The sequence below is a fragment of the Clarias gariepinus genome, chromosome 11, assembly GCF_024256425.1.
Source record: "Clarias gariepinus isolate MV-2021 ecotype Netherlands chromosome 11, CGAR_prim_01v2, whole genome shotgun sequence".
NCBI lineage: Eukaryota > Metazoa > Chordata > Actinopteri > Siluriformes > Clariidae > Clarias > Clarias gariepinus.
This window is the reverse complement of record NC_071110.1, coordinates 897,735-919,178: the sequence shown is the minus strand read 5'-3', so window position 1 is coordinate 919,178 and position 21,444 is coordinate 897,735. Positions and strand designations below refer to the sequence as shown.

At 41.2% G+C, this 21,444-nt stretch overlaps 1 protein-coding gene across 6 annotated transcripts in view; it reads left to right on the top strand.

The window, feature by feature from the left end:
• pld1a (phospholipase D1a) overlaps nt 1-21,444 on the top strand; it is a 28,178-nt gene that overhangs the window by 1,027 nt on the left and 5,707 nt on the right. For 2 of the 6 annotated variants that reach the window (XR_008361343.1, XM_053507370.1), the window contains exons 2-22: nt 5,688-5,787; nt 8,671-8,782; nt 14,052-14,221; nt 14,421-14,563; nt 14,734-14,845; nt 14,948-15,013; nt 15,148-15,206; nt 15,311-15,403; nt 15,621-15,773; nt 15,852-16,001; nt 16,211-16,294; nt 17,378-17,459; nt 17,625-17,735; nt 17,936-18,121; nt 18,454-18,628; nt 19,018-19,143; nt 19,359-19,477; nt 19,629-19,742; nt 20,670-20,780; nt 20,879-20,967; nt 21,271-21,384. Coding sequence is in view for 5 of the 6 variants with exons in the window: in XM_053507370.1 (XP_053363345.1) it covers nt 8,701-8,782; nt 14,052-14,221; nt 14,421-14,563; nt 14,734-14,845; nt 14,948-15,013; nt 15,148-15,206; nt 15,311-15,403; nt 15,621-15,773; nt 15,852-16,001; nt 16,211-16,294; nt 17,378-17,459; nt 17,625-17,735; nt 17,936-18,121; nt 18,454-18,628; nt 19,018-19,143; nt 19,359-19,477; nt 19,629-19,742; nt 20,670-20,780; nt 20,879-20,967; nt 21,271-21,384 (2,339 nt within the window). In the remaining variant the exon portion in view is untranslated. Of the gene's footprint in view, nt 1-2,304; nt 2,321-5,666; nt 5,788-8,670; nt 8,783-14,051; nt 14,222-14,420; nt 14,564-14,733; nt 14,846-14,947; nt 15,014-15,147; nt 15,207-15,310; nt 15,404-15,620; nt 15,774-15,851; nt 16,002-16,210; nt 16,295-17,377; nt 17,460-17,624; nt 17,736-17,935; nt 18,122-18,453; nt 18,629-19,017; nt 19,144-19,358; nt 19,478-19,628; nt 19,743-20,669; nt 20,781-20,878; nt 20,968-21,270; nt 21,385-21,444 lie in introns of those variants that run through there. The other 4 variants (XM_053507372.1, XM_053507374.1, XM_053507373.1 and 1 more) reach the window with 4 other exon arrangements.

The following is a 21,444-nucleotide window of genomic DNA, read 5'->3' as shown; positions in this document are numbered from 1 at the left end:
CCGGTGTCCATGTGGGGCCGCATACAGTGACGGAATTTATATAGAAAACATCCTTTATGTCGTTTAGTTTAGTTTAGTTTAGTTTATAACCACATACACAAACAAACTGCTTACAACCTTCAAACGTTCTGGAAAGTGGTGTTCTACAAATTCATCCTACCTAAAATACATCATGTTTTGCTGTTTTAGTTCCCCGCCCTTTAATCCATGCTACTTCTCCAAGCGACTTGTGGGTTTGTGTTTTATAATAATTTTTTTATTTAATTATATGTATTTTTAGATTCCATGGTTAATTTAACAATTGATTAGTTAGATTAGTTGATCACCAGTATGTCACTACAGTTTAAAAAGTGGCATAGAATTATGCAATTATACAATTGTGCTACTATGAGGACATTCTGTCAGAGATGGCAAAAATGCTACCCATCATATTTTGCTACTTAACAATTCCTACGGATGCAAACACTGACAAGCTTGGGAATATTTTGTCGATTATTTACTGGAAGCATTATTTGATGGTTATATTTGAGTGTTGGAAAAAGCTACCCCCCCAAAAAAAAAAAAAAAAAAAAAAAAAAAAATATATATATATATATATATATATATATATATATATATATATATATATAATTAATAAAGTATCAAAACATGCTCCACTTACTGTTGTAGTATAGTTAACCTTTAGCTTTTAGCATTTTTTGATAGATTCGGTAGTACAAATCTTTAAATTCACTCTATGGTAGCATTTATTTAACAAGGCAGCGTAAGTTGGCAGAATGCACCTGTATGTTAGAGTCGGCGCAACAGAAAAATTAGACATAATCAGTTTCTATTTTGTACATTGTCAGACATTTCAGTGTGGACAGTTTTGGGTACGAATCCTGAGGGAGTCGCATTACGCTGTACAGCAGCGGGATTAGAACACACTGCTGTAAAAAGTTTATTATGGGAAGCAAAGTGGGTAAAGTCTGTGTGTGTGTGTGTTTACGGCAAGTCTGCGGTTCTCCCAGTCTGAAGTCCATCTGTCTGTCAGATTAAAGGTCAATAAAATGTGATATTACATTAAACTTCTTTATTCTCTTTTTAAAATGCATTTAATTTTATGTTATCTTTAAGGATTAATTAACGCATAAATTGAAATGTCCTTCTTGGAACTCTTTCTGATTTGAAATTGTGGAGGGTTCAGAAGAATAGGCAGAGAACCTTTAAATGGTCTGAAGTTTTTAAGCACCTTATCTCCAGAAGTATTTCTTTGTTAGAAAACAGTGTAAAACACTTAAAGGCCTAAAACGCTTAAAAGTTCTTCAAATAGTATTAACGGGCTCTACAACAGTGTTTCTATATCACAATTAACTAGAACCTTATTTAAAAGTGGTTTTAATTATTCAAGGAACCTGTGAGGAACTTCTTTTTTCGAAGATAAATCACCTGGTTACGTGTGCACACAACCTCCAACTCTCAGGACAAAAAAGAAGGTTTTTTTATAGTGTGTGTGTTTTTTTGTGTATGTTAAGGGTTCCTAAAGAATAAAAATGGTTCTGTGGTCAGTTCTCACAGAACTTGACAGGTTCTCCTGAGGGACAACCTAAGAAGGATTAAAATAGATTGATTATGTCAATAAACATAAAAACGTTAATAGTATTAATACTGAGAGACTGCGGCATGGGTTTGCTAGAATGTTAGGAGGAGTCACAGTGATTTGTTTGTTCTCGAACTTTGTCTGTCTTCAGGGGAAGATCTTGGCCTGAAGCTTTGAGCCGCAGATAAACTTCATTATGTTATAAAGTGCAGAGGTGTGTTCAGTTCTCAGTAACCAGAGTCACCTGTTTTTAATACAAATGAACACGCCATGGAATTACCGGTCTGATGAATGATTTCCAATATCTTAGCAGGCAGAGAGAGAGAGAGAGAGAAAGTTCATATTGGCCGTCAGATCTTGACAGCATCATCAGTACAAACTGTATTGATCTGATTGTTAATTACAAACATGTTTGGCTTTAACATCAGGTGAGCAGTTTTTAAATGGATATGCATTTTAAATTGATTCAATTAACTAAATTAATTGGTTAGGATTAATTTGATATAACTATCATCAGTCTTTTCATATCGTCTCGTCATTTTCCTGCTGCATTTAAGAAGGCAAGAGTTACCCCCATCCTCAAGAAACCGTTCCTGGATTCAGCAAACATCAGTAACTATTGGCCAGTATCACTTCACTTTTTACTCTCTAAAGTTCTCAAACACACTTTATACAATCAGATTTCTCTGTATCTCTTACAGAACAACTTCAAATGATTGTAACTAATGTAGATTCAAAGCGGTACGTTTCTCGAAGACTGCCCTTCTGTCAGTCCCCAAAAAGCTCCATTCTTTTAGATTGACCTCGGACCTCTCAGCAGGGTTCGACATGGTAAACCACAAGGTTCTCTTGTCTGTCCCTGCAGGCCTTAGGATCTGTGGCATGGCATGGCAAGGCAAGGCAATGGTTTGCTTCCTACCTAGAATGTTGTTTGTATGGGGTGGATCCACACAGTCTGCTCCTCGCAAACCCTACACTGGTGTCTCACATGGCTCAGTATTTGATCCTGTTCTGTTTTCCTTCTATACCCAGTCTTTTGGTGAGGGCATATCCTTACACAGCTTTTCATACGATTGTTATGCAGATGACACCCAACTCATTCTCTCCTTTCCTTCTTAAAGACACTTAGGCTTTTATCTATATTTCATCATGTCTGGCAGAACTTAGGCCATGTCCACACATAGCCAGGTATTTTTAAAAATGGAGATTTTTTTTTCTTTTTTTATAATTCTGTTCACACAACCTACATGTTAAAAATATCTTTGTCCACATAAAAATGCAAACGTGCAAAAGCGCTGTTAGAAGCATCCTTAATCAACAGGGGGCCAATCAAAAGCCCAGACAAACATCATTACCAGTTTCACCATCCGATCAAAACTGTGTTTGCATGTGGATGAAAGGTCAAAAACACAAAGAAAACTCTCCGTTTTTAAAAATACCCAGTTATGTGTGGGCATAGCCTTAATCTTAGTAAAACTAAACTGCTGTTCTTCCCAGGATCTTATGATCTTCTTGGGAAGTAATCAGGGCCCGGTTTCCTGATAACACACTCTCGTACTAAAAAGACTGTTAAGATATACCTCACATAAGTTGTTTACTTTTCCAAGTGTGTTCCCCGAACTGTCCCTTAGAAGTCTTCTTAAGTCGTCCGACGTTACAAGGCACTGTCTACAGTGAAGGTACTGAATTAGCTGACATCGATTGCTCAGAAATCGATTTTTCACTCCTTTTGCATGACAGCATTAAGAAAGACAGCACTTTCTATGTGAATTAAACATAATTCTTTCAATAAAGTTTATTTCGAAATGGGTTACCTTATCAATAGCATGCCATAATAGACGAATATATAAATTAAATCACCAAACTGTTGCTAATATTTTCGGTGAAATAAACCGGGTATACAATCATAGTTGTCACAGAAACCTGCAGCACCCTCCTCTCCCGGTAGCACTAAGCCTAAAGGGTGCACTACTCCACCGCCTCCGGAACGCTCGTCCTTGCCAGGACGATGTAGCTACAGCACAACACGCAAATTGTCACCATGCCGCTGTAGCGAGGAACTGGTAAATATAGAAACTTTTTTTTATAATAATGACCTCAGGCAAAATATGAAAAGGGCTGAAGTTTTGCCTAAAGAAAACAATTTAAATGAACCACACGGCCCCGCGGACGGCACCGTCTTCGGTTTAGCACTACAGCATGCTGTTTCGCTCCCAAATTGTTTGCTACCTGTTCAATATTAAAAGTGATTGCCAATTTTGAATACATTAGTCACGTTATGAAATAGGCTAATTAAAAGTCACTCTATTAGTTCTGTTATCAAATAAAATAAAATTCTTAAACAGGCCTACAGTATATTCCGTCATTAATACAACTTTGATAACGTGCCATAGTGTGCTTCCATACACCGCTGATTTATAAAGACTGCTGCTCAGTGGCGGCGACTAGCGTCTTGAGCTGAAACTACGCTAAGAGTGAGTTAAGGTTGGTCCAGACCAACCTAACGAACGTGTGACCTACCTAAGATATACTTAGAGTACGAACATTTCGGGAGTCGCGCCATAACGTTAAGAGAGATTACGGTACAACTTAAGAACTGCTTAGCAATAAGTAGCCTTTCGGGAAACCGGGCCCAGATTACTCCGTTATTCATCGCCCGGAACCTTGGGGTTCCTGCAAGGATAAGGGTGTCTGCCAAATTCTGTAAATTGATGTTTCTGGTTCAGAATCTTTAAATATATATAATTATTTTTAAATATGCGAACATGAAATGGTCTAAAATTTACAGATTTCTTAAAAATACACTACAGAGTCATCAGAAACTAGAATCATGCTTTACTTGCATCATTAGCAAATACTCACGTTTTACTAGAGTATCACTTCTTCTCCTTGAGTCTATGGGCGGTTGGTACATCACCACCATCTACTGAACTCAGTGGCTCAACATTCACAGGTCAAATTTCAGAAAGGTAATGTGCAGGTGAAGTGAAAGTAAGCTCTGTCAGAAGCACAAGTACCTCTGTCATGTTCGGGGCCAAGTTAAAGGATTCACATAAATTAAGGGGCAGGGCTCAATTATACATTTTAAAGACAAAGGGGCGGGGCTAAGTGGATGATTCAGGCAGCTCCAAACTGGTAAACTTTCAAGCTGATGATGTGATCAATAGCGCGGAATAACCAGCTCCTGCACAACACCATCGCCATTAACACAGACAGGAAGTCCCTGACAGGAAGTAGCAGCTGATATCCCTCATGTCCCAAAACTGAGGAAACCCCCCCCCCCCAAACACACAAAAACACATAAACAAACTGTTTCTCAGTTAGACAGCCAATGTCACGAGGGTAACATGGTAAAAAAATATTGTTATAAAATGTATTTTATAACCAAAAAATTATATGAATTAGTCGATGTGTTTTCATTAGTTATTATTGAATTATTAGTATTGAACATAAAATAATAAAAAAATATTGTCAAATAATGTAAAAAAAAACATTATTGGATATCCGTAATTTAAGTTTTTACTAATTATGTAAAAAATATAAATATTAAAATGTATATAGTAATTTATTAGTTAATATTCTTAATTTATTTTCTGGGTAAGTTTTTCAGAATTACAGAATTTGTTTTCCTTTAATCTAAAGAATATATATACAGTATATATTCTCACACTATAAATATCTAAACTAATGTTCTCTATAGTTTAGAGTAAATTACATGTAATGTAGCCAGGATTTATAATAATAATAATATTAATAATAAAAATAAACTGTGTTGTGTTGAAATAGAAAAGTTAAAGGTGTAAGCTGAGTGAGATACCACCTTATGGTGTCTGATGTAACTATAGCACAAGTCCTTATCTTCCTTCGTCTATCTCTCGATCTTCCTATTCTGGGAGACTCTGGACTGTCTCATTTTTGACCCTCAGATGCCTGCACAGGTTTCTGCATGTTTTGGAAGTAAATGCTGAGGCTTTAACTCCCGCTGACCCTCGGCTAAATGTTCTCACGCTCGCACGCTGATGCTACGCTTAAATCAAACAAAGCTGAACCTTTAGGAGTTTATTACAAATGTATATTTATATTTCAGGATGTTTTTGTTGTTGAACAGACACGCCCCTGATTTAACTGACATGCAGAAGGATTATGGGAAGAATTAAGAGAAACTCTTAGGAAGAGAAGAAGCAGTCATGGAGCAGAATGTTTAAAAGGTAAAAATACAGTTTTTCCCCCCTTGATTGTAACTTTGTTAAACTTTAAATCAGAATCATGTTCATTAAGATAAATCAAATTTACAGTGCTAATTAACGCTACACTTGCTTTTGATGTTAGAGTTTGTCAATTGTGGGCGTGGCCTGTCCAGTCTATATATCACCCCTTAAGTTAATCACTTACACAAATTAAATCAAACACTAACCTGTGCTTAATGTATTTGCATGCTCTTTTAGCGTTTTATATTTGCAACGCCTGCTAACTGTGCTAACTGTGCTAACTGTACTAATACCCCTATCAGAGACACTGATGAATTGGTGACAATTATCTAAGAATAAGATGATTAAGAGACCAATGCCATACATCCTAGCATGATAAAACATTAGCCTAGTTTTTTGGCTTGTTTATCGTTGGGGTCCATGCTTTGCAGTTGCCTAGCAACGGCGTTTCCTTAGCTTTGAGCACTAGGGTGGGTCTTTTTCTACGTCCCTGTTCTGTGTCAGGACGGCATTGTGTCCTTTTTCTTCTCAAAGTCTCTTGTGATATAAAACAGCGCCCCAGGGGTCCTCAGTGACGCGCTGCCTGTTTCACTCTATTCATCAGAATTAAACGAATTAATGAAGAAACATTTAGTTAAAGCGAGACCTTATTTACTTCCGATAAGAACGCGTCCTGCTAAACCTCTAGAGATAAATGTTGATGTTTTCGGTAGCTCTGTTTCAATTTAATTTAATTCAACTTTATTTGTATAGCGCTTTTAACAATTGTCACAAAGCAGCTTTACACAATCAAAAGAATTATTTAAGTTTGTATTGAATGTGAATGTGTGCGAATCAAAATGGTCAGATAGTCTCTGATGAACAAGGGTTAGGGGTAGGTTAACCCTAACCCTAACCCTAACCCTGTTTCTATTCCCCGTCACTAAACACAGTGCTGTGAACTTCTGCGCACCACAGGAGGAAAACCTTCAGACTGATTAAAGTGTGTGTCAGAGATGTGTGTGCGTGTGTCTGTGTGTTTAGAATCTCTGTGCTTTATTAAGTGTTTGTTACTGAGATAATAACAGTGAATAAAATTCCCTTAATCACGGCAGTAAAGCAGTGTTCGTGTCACTCGGTGCCAGTTCCTCTTCTGTATTTATTACAGACCCAAGCCAGTCTGTTTCCTCTCACATTACTTTTGTTAACTCTCAGGGTTAACCCTATGTTTCATTCATGTTAATAGAGCGCTGATTCAGACACGCCACATCCATAATACCAGTTTATCCAAAATCTTTTATTACAAAAATGACACATTTTCAAGTCTAGACTTTTTGATTTCCTTCGACCCTCCTTTATGGTATGAGTGTAACGCTTTCTAAAGCTGTATTTAGAATTCACAGAGTTTGTAGTAAACCTGTACTCTCAAATTTCACATCTATGACGCTGATGCAGTGTGAGATGTTTTTAGGATCCAGAGACTTTCTGTTTGCCCATGTGAGTCCAAATGTCACACGCATAACCCTGATATTAAATTCTCTTTTACAACATCAGAAGGATTCTGTGCACATGGCAGGTCTGCGTCTCTGATCCAGAATGGAGCCACATGACTCGCTGTTAATCTCCAATAAATTCTCTCTTACACCTCGTCATTACTCTCGTCCCATCACTGGCTTTCTGCAGCTCCTAAATCAGATTTAAATCACTAATGCTCACTTACAAAGCCTAAAAACCCGTGCTGCTCCCCACGCTGCTCCCCGCGCTGCTTCCCGCGTTGCACACCGCGCTGCTCCCCGCACTGCACCCCGCTTCCTCTGATCCTTTAGCACTGACTCACTGCTCCTATCATCTTAACGCTTTTCTCTTCTGGCTCCTAGGTGGTGGAGTAAACCCCCTCTAGATGTCTGAACAGTTGATTCTTCAAGCCATGTCTTAACATCTATGTTTTCCTAAAGTATTTAAATTAGTGTGCTTTTCTTACTATATTACATTTAAAAACTTATTATTCTTATTATAGATTATGCTTATTCTTATTATATTACACTTAGAGTTTCTAGACTGACGGTGTTCTCTGTGCATGACATAGTGGACCAAGATCTGGGATGTATTTATTGATGGCGACTTCAGAACACTCCTGTATGCCAGACACCAGAAATGTACATGTAAATGCAGCAAAGGTCTCCTTCACTTGGATCAACACCTCTCTGGACTGCATGTAGAGTTACTATGAACAGCTAACCAGTGCAAATTCAACACTTGAAATCAACTCGGACCTTTTATCTTGTTCATTTGTCATAAAAAATAACTGAGAATCAGCCACAAGTGGTATTCAGACTGCTTTTTCGTCAGCTGTCCAATTACTTTTGAGTCTGTGTAAATGGAGGGATGATCAAAGTCGTCTACACTTCAGTCACATATTGACTGTTTTGGTTTAAATTCATTGTGCTGGTGTACAGAGGCACAAGTATGAACATTATCTCACTGTACCAATACTTATGGACCTGGCCGTTTATATGAGAAACACATTTATTTTTATTCTTCTTAATCAATCACTGACCACCACTGATTCTTATAATTGGTCAGTAATTACCAAGGTTCAAACCGACTAATCACAGCTCTCCACTGTTTCTCAGGACCAGCCGTTGATTATCTTTGTTGAGAAACTTCCCTGGAGCGCATTAGCAGCGCCGCGTTTGATATTTTTACTCGTTTTATATCATGCAAAAATCTGTCAGTTTCTTTCAGCTTGTTATGCAGGTTTTAATGTCAGTCACAGGTGATGAAAGTTATTCTCTGTTTAAACCTAAACAGTAAACTCGACACCAAAAATGTATGATGACACATTAAATGATGTGTGTGTGTGTGTGTGTGTGTGTGTGTGTGTGTGTGTGTGTGTGTAAACAGGTGCATGCAGTGAGCTGAAATTGGTGAGAAATGAGCATCGTTGTGGAGAGTTTGGACCCTCGGGAGCTGGACTTTGATGGCCAGGAAGGCGAGGATGTGGATTTGGGTCCTGGTGAGGTTATAACCCTAATTAACATTTATTAATGTATTAAACTCTAATCCTGCGCCAATCACTGGCACTTTACACAGTGGTCTGGCTGCATGACTCGGATTTTATTCATTTATTTTTCAATTGTTGCTGGTGACAAAAAAATATATTTAAAAAAAACTCAAAATCTGTAAAATGTTTTTGTTGAATTCTAACATTTCACATTTTTGCAACTTTATGTTGTGATTTTGTTTATATCCTTCATTCTGTTGGTTTCTTCAGTCATTAAATTTTCATACCAAGTCTGTGAAAACAAGCCTGTCTGTATTTGAGTGATATTTCATGTAGCTGGAGATATTAAATCCTAAAGATGACTTCTCAGATAAAAAGGTCTTTATTAGAGAATGTTTTAACTGACTTCTTTCCCCCAAAAATGATCATATTGGAAAATCAGTCAAAGTACTCTACAGACTTTAGTTCTACGTCACAATGAACAAAGCTGGAATATCTAAAAACCTGCCGCAGCGCGTGTCTTCGAGTCGACACGGATTGATGGAGCTCGAACCTGAAGCTCTTGAAAACTGAGACAGGAACTAAAACAGAATAAGATGAAAGACAGAAGGCGGCTGCTTTTCTTTCTTTCTGTCCATCACAATGATGTTTGAAGGAACCCAGGATTGTTTGTGGTCAGGTTTGGCTTTGGGTTTTGGAGATGGAGTTGGAAGGAGCACACTACGTCTGTAAACACTGCATGTCATGCATGAGGGGTGTAAGTGGTAAGTGTTGAAGTAAACACCTCAGGGATGGATTAGTCAGGCCTGAGCAGGAGCCTAAGCATGTCGAACTTAATGAGCAGCAGTGACTCCATATAGAGTCTCAGTCTGGAGTTTTTTCATCTGACCCTTGAACATTCCCAGAGTCCTCTTTCCTGTTGTCATTGACACTCCTACTGCGGGTTTTGTGGTCAATAAATTTTTTTAATATATATATAATACTGGATATATATCCAGAGAAAAGAGATCCAGAGATGGACTACCAATGAGGATCACCGATGAGATGAGGATCTTACCAATCCCGATCCTGGGAGTAGATCTGCTTCTCCTCCAAATCGACAGCTGAAGTCCACAGGAATGTTTACTGAGATGGAGACCTCGAGGCAGACCTGGGACCCTCTGAAGAGCTTATGTCTCACGGTCAGCCTGGGAACTACAGGAGGAGCTGGAATCTGTGGTTTTGGATGTACTGTATACAGCTCCTAAGTTTACACAGATGTCCTGGTACTACTGGGATTGCAGTGATTCCTTTGGACTGGTGTTTTTTTGCAGCAGCAGACACACATTTTCAATAGAAGGAAACCCTAAAATCTCTGGGTTTTCTGAACTTAACACAGGGCCAAAATCATACCTATAGCCTAGCTGATATTTGGATGAAGGTCTCTTTGCATGATTCTCCTTGGATATCGGACCTCTCTTCTTGGCAGAACTGGTTGTATGAGGATTGTTAGGGCTAAGACTCTAAAAGCCTAAACTTGGCCTGCTTTAGTCCAGTCCACAGCCTGCTTTAATGTGTGTTTGGGCTCACTTTCCTGTTAGAACACTCAGTTTCAGCCATCTGCTGTAAGGTTCTACTAAAGAGCTCAGAGGTACTCTTTTTACTTCATTATTATATCCACTTGCAGTGCACCAGTTCCACTGGCAGCAGAACAGACCCTGCCCGTGGGTGATGCTACCACCACCATGTTTAACACCTTTACACCTCACCTTCACTCCTCCTAACACATCTCTGCTCAGAACTTTCCTACAGAAGGCGTAAAGGTGTATCCCAGCTATAGCGCATGCTCCTTCCTCTGATTAAAAGCTAACCAGAGACTTAACTCTACTTAACTCTACTTAACTCTGGAATTCTTTTTTTTTTTTTTTATAAAAGATTTGATAAAAATCAAATCAACTTGTACAGAAATACATTTTAGGTGAAATATCTTTAGCCAGTCCTGCTGATTATTTTCCTGTTTTCAGAAGCTGATTGTGATCTGTATTCCCAGAACATTAGACACTTACGCTGATCTGTAACACTCTTAAACATCCGCCTCATCATGGAAAACAAGCAACAAGTGTTTGTGGAGTAAACCAGAACTCCGAGCTGACTCACTCATCGCTCACGTAGCTGGTAGCAGTGTAAAAAAGAAGAAAAGGCTTGAAGTGGGGGAAAACCAGACAGGTGTGTGTTAGCGGTGGTTACACAGGATGTCTCTCACGTCTACAGCGTGCCACGACACGTCCTGGCCTCGCACTGTTCCTCACAGTACAGTTGATTCCACGCCCAGGGTCTCCCTCTCCTCCCGACTCTGACTCTGTATTTCCTGCAGAGTTACTCGCAGAGGATTACGCCTCACAGAACTCACACAGTGTGTATTATCTCCTAAGGTGTGTCGCCTTTATTAAATCAAGCGTAGTGACGGTGCACGGTGTCCCTGTGTATAAATCAGCCGTGGTTTTATGTCTTGTGCTCAGAGTGTTTGTCTGGCTTATCTCTTCATCACGAGCGTTCCGATGGAGAAAACACCGCGAGGGAATTTTATTAGCCTTCATCAGTACATCCTTATTGTAGCTCAGTATTTGTTCGGGAACGAGCTCGTGACTTATACAGCCAGGCGGAGCTGAAGCCGGACAGACGCTTCAGAATGTCCAGGTTCTGGCTGTACTGTACGGTTATTGAATTATTATTATTAATATGGTTGCGATAGAAGGACAACACAAGTTTCTTATATAAAAAAAAATGAAAGAAAACAAGTTCATAAATCTTTAAACATGACTTTTCAGAATTTTTCTTTATTGATCTAAATTATGGAATGTGATCAGGACACAATGACACGTCACATGTAACTGTTTGTGTTTTTTTAGAATATATTTATTCATGTTGTGCAGCCCAGCAACGGTGTGTGTCCTCTTGAACTGTTGTTGGTTTTTGCTAATGGCCCTGGACGATACAAGGCCTCATTACCAGCCTAATAATAATATAAGAGTTTTCTTTAAGAGTTTTCTTTAAGAGTGCTGCCTTTTTGTGGAGAGGTAAAGCTGTGGGTTTGCAGGTATTACATGTGCCTTTCAGGGTGCCAATTCTTATTCAACTGTCTTTTTTTGGAAGTTGTTTTGATAAAAAATTTATGATGTTCAGATATCAAGAAATATATACAGTATATTGTTTTTCAAAATACAACAACTGGAACACAACCAAACACACAGATGTACACACACATGGAACCAAATGTACACCGAACCTACAGGACATGATGCTGATGAACCCTGTACAGAACCCCTGCAAAACATGTGGAGGAAGCCCCGTCTTGGAAAAGTGTGAAACTGAATAAGACGAACACAGGGAGTGCTGGACGGAGTCGTGTCTCCCATCATGCCTCGCTCAGCTGCACTCCCACATTTGTTTTACCACGAAGTCCTGGTTTTAGTCATTTATTTTTATTTATTTTTTTTTTTCCCCGTCACACCACTTAGGAAAGCACTTAGACACACCCGGGTGTGAACGTTGTGTGCGGTGCAGGCAGCTCGTACTACAAGGACAGACTGGCAAAACCCCTAAAAGCTCAATCTTCATACAACTTGTCAAGACATAACAAAAATGCTGGATCCAGAAGTGATGTGGGAAACTGATGCTTTGTTTGCGATGGACCCAGTGCTAATGCAGTAACTAAACTGGTAACAGATCTTAGGTGTGTTAAGCTCCAGTGTGTTAGCAGTGTATTGAGTGGGCTTGGCTGAAGGAAGTGTAAAGTAGGGCAGATACAGAGGAGACAGAAACTCTAATTTGTTGAGTCTGTACAGAGGATTAAGATGTGCGCATCTCAATAAGATACTTCCACAGAGTGAGTCTGTCACTGAGACTGTGTGTCTTTTTCAAAATAGATTTTTTTTTTATTCTTAAGAGACTTAAGAGAAAATATTTTTGTTAAGGGAAAAATTTGTGTAAAAAAAAGTGTCGGGGCGGTTCAGCCGTCGGTGTCGGGGCGGTTCAGCCGTCGGTGTCGGGGCGGTTCAGCCCTCAGTGTCGGGGCGGTTCAGCCGTCGGTGTCGGGGCGGTTCAGCCCTCAGTGTCGGGGCGGTTCAGCCGTCGGTGTCGGGGCGGTTCAGCCGTCGGTGTCGGGGCGGTTCAGCCCTCGGTGTCGGGACGGTTCAGCCGTCGGTGTCGGGGCGGTTCAGCCGTCGGTGTCGGGGCGGTTCAGCCGTCGGTGTCTTTACGTGGTTTACGACAGCCAGCGTCGGCGCAGGGTCAGTTCTATCACAGGACGACAGCCAGCTGCATATCTAACACATGAAGGAATGTGCCATCTGTCCTCTTCTACATACATGATCTAACAAATGTGCGAGTTGTATCTTTAGATTTAACAGTTTTTATGACGTATATGTTCCACATAATATAATTAACAGATCCTGTATTCAACATTTTCGTTGTGATGATTTCATGTACAAACCAAACGAGTGACAGCTTTTAGATGAACCAGTAAGCTGAGCTACACATCTCTGTTCCTAAAATCCTAATAATTGTTTGTACTTTTTCCAAGAATAAGTCGTTTCCACTCCAATAATTGGGGACTGATTAGGCCTTCATGCTTTATTCTTTAAATCCAAAGCCCCTAGTTGGCACCGCCGGAGTCCCTGACTCCTAAAGAATCTCACACGTCCTCCAGCAGAATGTCCAGAGGACCCGGGGCTAGTGTTAGTCCTCTGTGTTTGTCCTCTATTCTACCTCTGAAAAGTTTTTCTTTAGAAGATGCTGTAATGTGAGTGTTAGATGCTCGAGCGTCTACATACTGTATCTATTTAATACGTTCCTTCTACTGCCGCTCCCTCGGGTCCGCTCGGGACGGTGTTCGGGTTACAGCAATGAAGACTCACTGATGATATCAGACAGATCGGCGCCGTGTCTCACTGTCTGACAGAACCGGCAGTGAGGGAACAACACTGAGCTACGGGTCACGTCTCCATGGAAACTCCATTCATTGTCTAAATAATCAAATCCGTTCATTTTTACACTTAAATTAAGTAAAATAATAAAAGTATTTTTGACTCACACAGCAGTAGCCGAACGGTCAAACCTCACACTGTCCAGGAGGTTCGTGCAGACGGTCCAAAGGGGACAGGTTTTATAAGACAACACACTGTCTGCATTGTCAACATAAGCAGTTGAGCATAAGACTATAGAGGGACTAAACTGTAACTGCCCAAGTAATCAGTCTCTCTCTCTCTCTCTCTCTCTCTCTCTCTCTCTCTCTCTCTCACAGGAGAGTGTTACATCCCATTTTCTGCTGTGTACAGGACGGTGGGGTTTAAGGAACCAGGAGCTCAGGTTTTTATCACCACTGAGGCGATCACAGCGCGAGTGCTGGAGGTGGAGCGATTCACCAGAGCCATGGACCGGTTTAACCCCTCCAGCCAAAGGACTGCGTCCAGGGTGTGTGAGGAAAGACACCAAATACTTTTACATTCACCTTTTATATGTGTGTGTGTGTGTGTGTGTGTGTGTATTAACATACAATAAGTGGAAGTTGTTTATTATTATTATTGCAGTTGTGGTTATTCGGGTGATTTATTATTGTCTATGCCAATTTAAATAAATGTGTGTGTGTGTGTGTGTGTGTGTGTGTGTGCAGCCCATGATGGCTGTGTTCCGTATCGAGTTGAAACATGGTAACTTCACCTGGGTTGTAAAGAGGAAGGAGAAACACTTCATCGAGTTACACAGAGAGCTCCTACGCTACAAGACCTTCATGAGGATTCCTTTACCTTCACGAAGGTTACACACCACATATGCCCCGCCCACTAATGCTTGCCCCGCCCACTCACACACGCTCCTCACACTCGCGTTTGTCACCAAACACTACTACAGATGTCTGTACACCATAATTACTGCATTCATATATAAGTGTGTGTGTGTGTGTGTGTGTGTGTGTGTGTGTGTTTCAGTCACACCGTTCGCAGAAAGAGTGTTAATAAAAGCGAGGTGCGACAGATGCCCATGTTACCCCGGGGGGTGAGGGAGGAAATCACCCGGGACGAGCAGGTGTCCAGCAGACGAGTGAGTCACTCAGGACACACACACACACACACACACACCTTATTGTAACACACTGATCTATCTCTCTAACCCTGGTTAACGGTCAGAACTGTGTGTTTTCAGAAACAGTTGGAGGATTACCTGAACAAACTGCTGCGCATGGCCACGTACCTCAAATACCACGCTACCGTAAGCACTCTCGCTAATGCTAATGCTAATGCTAAACTAAACTGGCTAACATCAGCTCCTGAATTGTGTGTGTGTGTGTGTGTGTGTGTGTGTGTGTATGTGTGTGTGTGTGTGTGTGTGTGTGTGTAAAACAGATGGAGTTTATTGATGTGAGTCAGATGTCATTCATTCATGACTTGGGCCCCAAAGGCTTGTAAGTAATGATATTAATAAACACTTTGTTTAATTAACTCTATTAATCTAATTAATTGATCCTATTAGTTTAATTAACCCCACTTAACCCCACTTCCTACCCAGAGAGGGGATGGTGTACAAACGCTCGGGAGGTCACCGCATCCCCGGCATGAACTGCTGCGGCCACAGCCAGATCTGTTACCGCTGGTCCAAGAGGTACACACACACACACACACACACACACAAAATAAAAACGAAGTAAGAAAAATTAATGGACAGACAGACAGGTGGATGAATGCACTGAGAGACAGACAGGTTGAAAAATAAACAGAGACAGATGAATGAACATGTTTCAGATTAAAGATAGTTTTGTTTAGGTGTGTGTGTGTGTGTGTGTGTGTGTGTGTGTGTGTGTTCCTCATCCGTGTTAAAGGTGGCTGGTGATGAAGGACTCGTTCCTCATGTACCTGAAGCCCGACACCGGCGCCGTCTCCTTCGTTCTCCTGGTGGATAAAGAGTTCAGCATAAAGATGGACTTCAAACACACGGAGACCAAACACGGCGTGAGGATCGACAACCTGTCCAGGTGAGTCCTCAACAGGACGTCTTCAGTGGAAAACCTCAGTGTTTATCAGTCTAAACAGGAAGTGTGTGTGTGTTACAGGTCTCTGGTGTTAAAGTGTAGCAGTTACAGACATGCCCGATGGTGGGGACAGTCCATCGAGGACTTTGTACGGAAACACGGCCGGGCGTTTCTCAGGACGCACCGCTTTGAATCTTTTGCAAAAGAACAGGAAAACACCCCGGCCAAATGGTACGCTCCGGTATAGTATTGGTGCGGTCCAAATAAACACCGGACCAGATCCATGGTACCGTCCACACTTCTCTAAAGACAGGACTTTGTGAAATGTTAGATCAGTGAAATGAACCAGATTAACTTATATTTTTAACACAATGTGTGTGTGTGTGTGTGTCTGTGTGTGTGTGTCTGGGGTGTGTGTTTGTGGTGTGTGTGGGTTGTAGGTATGTAAACGGAAAGACTTACATGGAGGACGTAGCTGATGCTTTGGAAGAAGCTAAAGAGGAGATCTTTATCACTGACTGGTGGTTTGTGTCTCTCTGATCTATAACATATCTGTGTTCTGATCTACACTGTATAAGATTCTGTAGTGCAGACCTCCGAGGCTGCTGGAGAGGACACTAGTGAGTACGATAGGAAGGACACTAGTGAGTGCATCAGTAAGAACATAAGTGTGGACACTAGTAGTGAGTGCATTAGTGAGAACGTTAGTGAGGACACTAGTGAGGACACTCATGACTACAAAAGCGAGCACATTATTGAGGACGTTAGTGAGCATTGGACAGCAGAACCATATCAGTTACTCAACTGGGTTTCATTTATCTGTGAGCGCTATTAATATTCGTCCTTATATACTAACCATACTGAGAGGCAGTTTTCTTTGTGTGTGTGTGTGTGTGTGTGTGCGTATTTGTGTGTGTTTGTAAGTGTAAAATCTGACACTGTTTAGTGCTAATCTTTGACACACACAGTGTGAGAAATCTGACTCTGGGGTGAAAGTTCTGGTTTTGACCTTTGACCTCTCAAAGCCAGTGTTATTTACAGACTCCTTCCTTAGAGACTAGAGACATAGTGAATACACTCCTCAGTCCACACCCTTACTGCATGGGCACATGTAGGTGACAGCGTTTATACCCCTATCTGACCCATGGGGTTTGACCCCTATCTGACCCATGGGGTTTGACCCCTATCTGACCCATGGGATTTGACCCCTATCTGACCCATGGGGTTTGACCCCTATCTGACCCATGGGGTTTGACTCGCGGTGAGATGCGGCGTTGGGCATCGTGAGGGTTTATCGTGTTTTGTGTTCTGTAAGGTCAGCGAGTTCCTGCGAGGACCACCAAAAAAATGGAAACGTTTAATTTTTCATGTAAAAAGATTATAAACATTGTAACTACTCCAAAACTTTTGGTAAATCGCGATGAACCGTACTTACGGCCGCCACGCAAAACCGTGCTGACCTCGCGTAAGTGAGACAGGGGTGTTAGGGGAAGTGTGTTTACAGATGAAGGGCCTTAATACAAACTTCACATTACTGATTAGACTGTATGTGTGTGTGTATGTGTGTGTGTGTGTGTGTGTGTGTGTGTGTGTGTGTGCACGTGCAGGTTGAGTCCAGAGATTTTCCTGAAGAGGCCGGTGGTGGAAGGGAACCGCTGGAGGCTTGACTGCATCCTTAAGCGCAAAGCGGTGTGTGTTTAAGTGTGTTTAAGTGTGTTTGGGTATTTTTGAGCAACAGTGAGTGTGTTTGAGATTACCTCCTTTATACCTTTAAATATTACATACTTTATTTTTGTGTTTGTGTAGAAAATAGGAACTATGTCTATGTGTGTGTGTGTTTGTGTGTGTTTACAGCAAGAAGGTGTTCGTATCTTTGTGATGTTGTATAAGGAAGTTGAACTCGCTCTCGGCATCAACAGCGAATACAGCAAGAGAACACTGATGCACCTTCACCCCAACATCAAGGTGTGTGTGTGTGTGTGTGTGTGTGTGTGTGTGTGAGTGTGAGAGAGAGAGAGAGAGAGCTGTGAAGACTTTATTCTACAGATAAACAGATCAGTAGACCGACAGATACATTTACAGTTGCATAATATATTTATAATTACCAGTAGAAATTCTTACATTGTGTGTGTGTGTGTGTGTGTGTGTGTGTGTGTGTGTGTTAGGTAATGAGGCATCCTGACCATGTTTCCTCCTCAGTCTATCTTTGGGCTCATCATGAAAAACTCGTCGTGATCGACCAATCAGTGGCCTTCGTTGGGGGAATCGATTTAGCGTACGGTCGCTGGGACGACCGCGAACACCGACTCACCGACGTCGGGAGTGTCACTCGCTCCACAGCTCAGGATCAGGTCTCACACACACACGCATCCACACACACACGCATCCACACACACACACACACACACACACACACACACACACACACACACACACACACATATAGTTAGCCTGAAATTGCTAGTCAACCGCTAAACCGGACTTTATGCTAGGTGCTAATAAGAAATTTAAGCATTGATAACCAACTTGTTATAAATAAGGACTTAAAGCTAATCAGGATGTTTTGCTAAATTTAACAGTTATGTAATTGTAAATAACGCTTTTAAATGAATTGTCGAATCCATTATTAGCATTCTGTAGCGTCGCTTACTGTGTAATAAACACTAACAGAGTGTATTTGCAGGTGGACGGTTTGGCGCTTTCGGGACTCTCCTCCGTTAACGGCTCCAGATCGCTCGACTTGGCCGAACTTCCCAAACTGAAGGGCGTCGGCCGGACGAGGAAATCGCGCTTCAGCCTGTACAGACACCTCCACAAACGCAACCTGACTCACACCAACAGCGCGGACAGCGAAGAGCGTGAGTGTGTTTAGCCGAGCTGCACACATGGGCTGTAATGCTAACGACGCTGGTGGCTAGCTAACGCTAGATAGAACACACACACACTTATAATACAGTATATACAATGTTGTGGATGTTTTCTGAGGTTGCTTGTGTGATACAAAAATTTATCATTACGTAGATTAATAGTTATAGTTTAGAGTTAGCTTTAGAAGTTATGATTATATAAACATTTCTTGCCAATTAAAAAACAGGCCACGCCCACATGAGACACAAGTTGCTGGTGTGAATATAAAGTTAATGTTTTACTGCATCATTTATTATAGTGAAAATCCCGTTCATTTCATGTCCAAACTCAAGTCTGTGTGTGTGTGTGTGTGTGTGTGTGTGTGTGTGTGTGTGTTTAGGAGGCTCCATGCGCAGCCTTCTGACTGGTGTCGGTGAGCTGATGGGAAACACTCGGTTCTGGCACGGCAAAGATTACTGCAACTTCGTCTATAAAGACTGGGTTCAGCTGGAGAAACCGTTTGATGGTGAGACACCAGACGAACGCGAACGCACAAAGACGACGGACGCGCGTGTCCGCACACAGATTGTCAAATGATTTCACAGAATATGACGCGCTATGATAAATAGAGAAAGTGACGTTGAGAGGAAGTTAAAACAGAAAGTAAAGACAGAAGGATGTTTGTGACCATCAGGGGCTGTTTTGTGTTGTTTTTTTGGTTACCATGGTTACCACATGCAGATTTCATCGACCGGTACACGACTCCCAGAATGCCTTGGCACGACATCGCATCGGCGGTTCACGGGAAAGCGGCGAGAGACGTCGCACGGCATTTTATACAGCGCTGGAACTTTACGAAGGTCTTTCTCTGTCTTTTACAAACACACACACACACACACACACACACACACACACACACACACACACACAGAGACATTTGGATTTTGAATTCTGAATAGAGATGCGTGTGTGTTTGTTTATTTGTTTGTGTTGTGTTTCTTTGTGTCTCAGATCATGAAGCCGAAGTACCGCTCTCTCTCGTACCCCTTCTTGTTGCCCAAATCTCACACCACGGCTAACGAGCTGGCGTACCAGGTGCCCAACTGCGTCAACACTAGAGTGCAGGTCAGTGACCGAGTTCTCAGGTATAAACTATAAAAACAAGGAACAACTTATAAAACGCGACGGCGATCAGCCCTAACACTGACGCCACCACCAGGTGACCTGAACATCACTGATTAATTAGTCCAGGAAGTCACTTCAGCACAAATCACTGAAAACATTAAGTTCTGGTGATGATGGTGAAGGGAACCAGAACACCCAGTGCACCACGGCCCCCGACCCCGCCTCCAAACTCCCCAGATCCCAGACAGACCAGTCTGATCCATGGAGGCCCCGTCCCCACCCCATCTGGTAGCAGACACCACAGCGCACCCCAGAGGCCATGTGGAGCCACGCCCTGAGGGGACAGAGTCGCCCTGAACCCAAACCCTGGGTGTTCTTAATGTTATGGCTGATTGGTGTATAAAGAAAATAGTTAGAAATTAGGAAAAGAAAAGAGTGATACTGAGAGAAGGAAAGAACGATAAAGTGAAAATTAAAAAATATATATAAATAAAGATAAAGAACAAACTGAAAAAGCAAAAAAAAAAAAAGGATTTAGACAAAGAAAAAAGTAGCAAAGCAAAAAATAAAAAATAACCAAGAAAGAAAAATGAGGACAAAAAGAGAAAATTCATGCAGAAAATATAGAATAAAGTGAGAAAAGAATGAGGAGGAAAATTACAGGACTGAAGAAAAAGATATAAAACTAAAATTAAATGAAACAGAAGAGAGGAATCAAAACAAAACAAAAAAATCAGTAATGAGATCCAAAATTAACTGAAATATCTGAATGTCTCTTTAAAAATGCAAAGGTTGCACAAAAATACTAATTAAAGTCCTAAAATTATAAATTTTTATTACGTCATGTGTTGTGATGTCACTGTGATATTATTTGATTGACAAGCTAATCAAAGGTATCGATGTGTTTGACTCTGTTACCTGCTGCAGGTGTTGAGGTCAGTAGCTGATTGGTCAGCAGGTATAAAATACCACGAGGAGTCGATACACAACGCCTACATCCAGGTCATCGCAAAGAGCAAACACTTCATCTATATCGAGGTAGAGTGTGTGTGTGTGTGTGTGTGTGTGTGTGTGTGTGTTAATAAATGTGAATGTTTTTGTGATTTTATTATAAAACCCTTATTTTGTTTTTACAGAATCAGTTCTTCATTAGCTGTGCTGATAACAAACAGGTTTACAACAAGATCGGAGACGCCATCGTCGAGAGGATCATCAGGGCTCACAAGTACAAACTTCACACACACACACACACACACACATACACACACACACACACATACACACATGCACACACACACACTTTATTTATATTACACATACTGTATATGCAGAACTTTGTGTGTGTGTGTGTTTGATGTCTCCCCACGGGTCACCTTCACCTGCAATAGCACTTTTCTTCCACTAGAGAGCGCACATAACAAGAAGTCGTTCTGTTCACATGCAAAACCGTCGCTACATAAAACCAGACTTTCTGCTTAGAAATGTGTGTATAGTAGAGTGTGTGTGTGTGTGTGTGTGTGTTTCACAGAGAGAATAAAAAGTTCCGTGTGTATGTGGTCACTCCCTTGCTGCCGGGGTTTGAGGGTGATATCTCCACCGGAGGGGGCAGCGCACTACAGGCCGTCATGCACTTCAACTACAGGTACACACACACACACACACACACACACCTTACTTTCATTTAATATTTGTAACATATTTG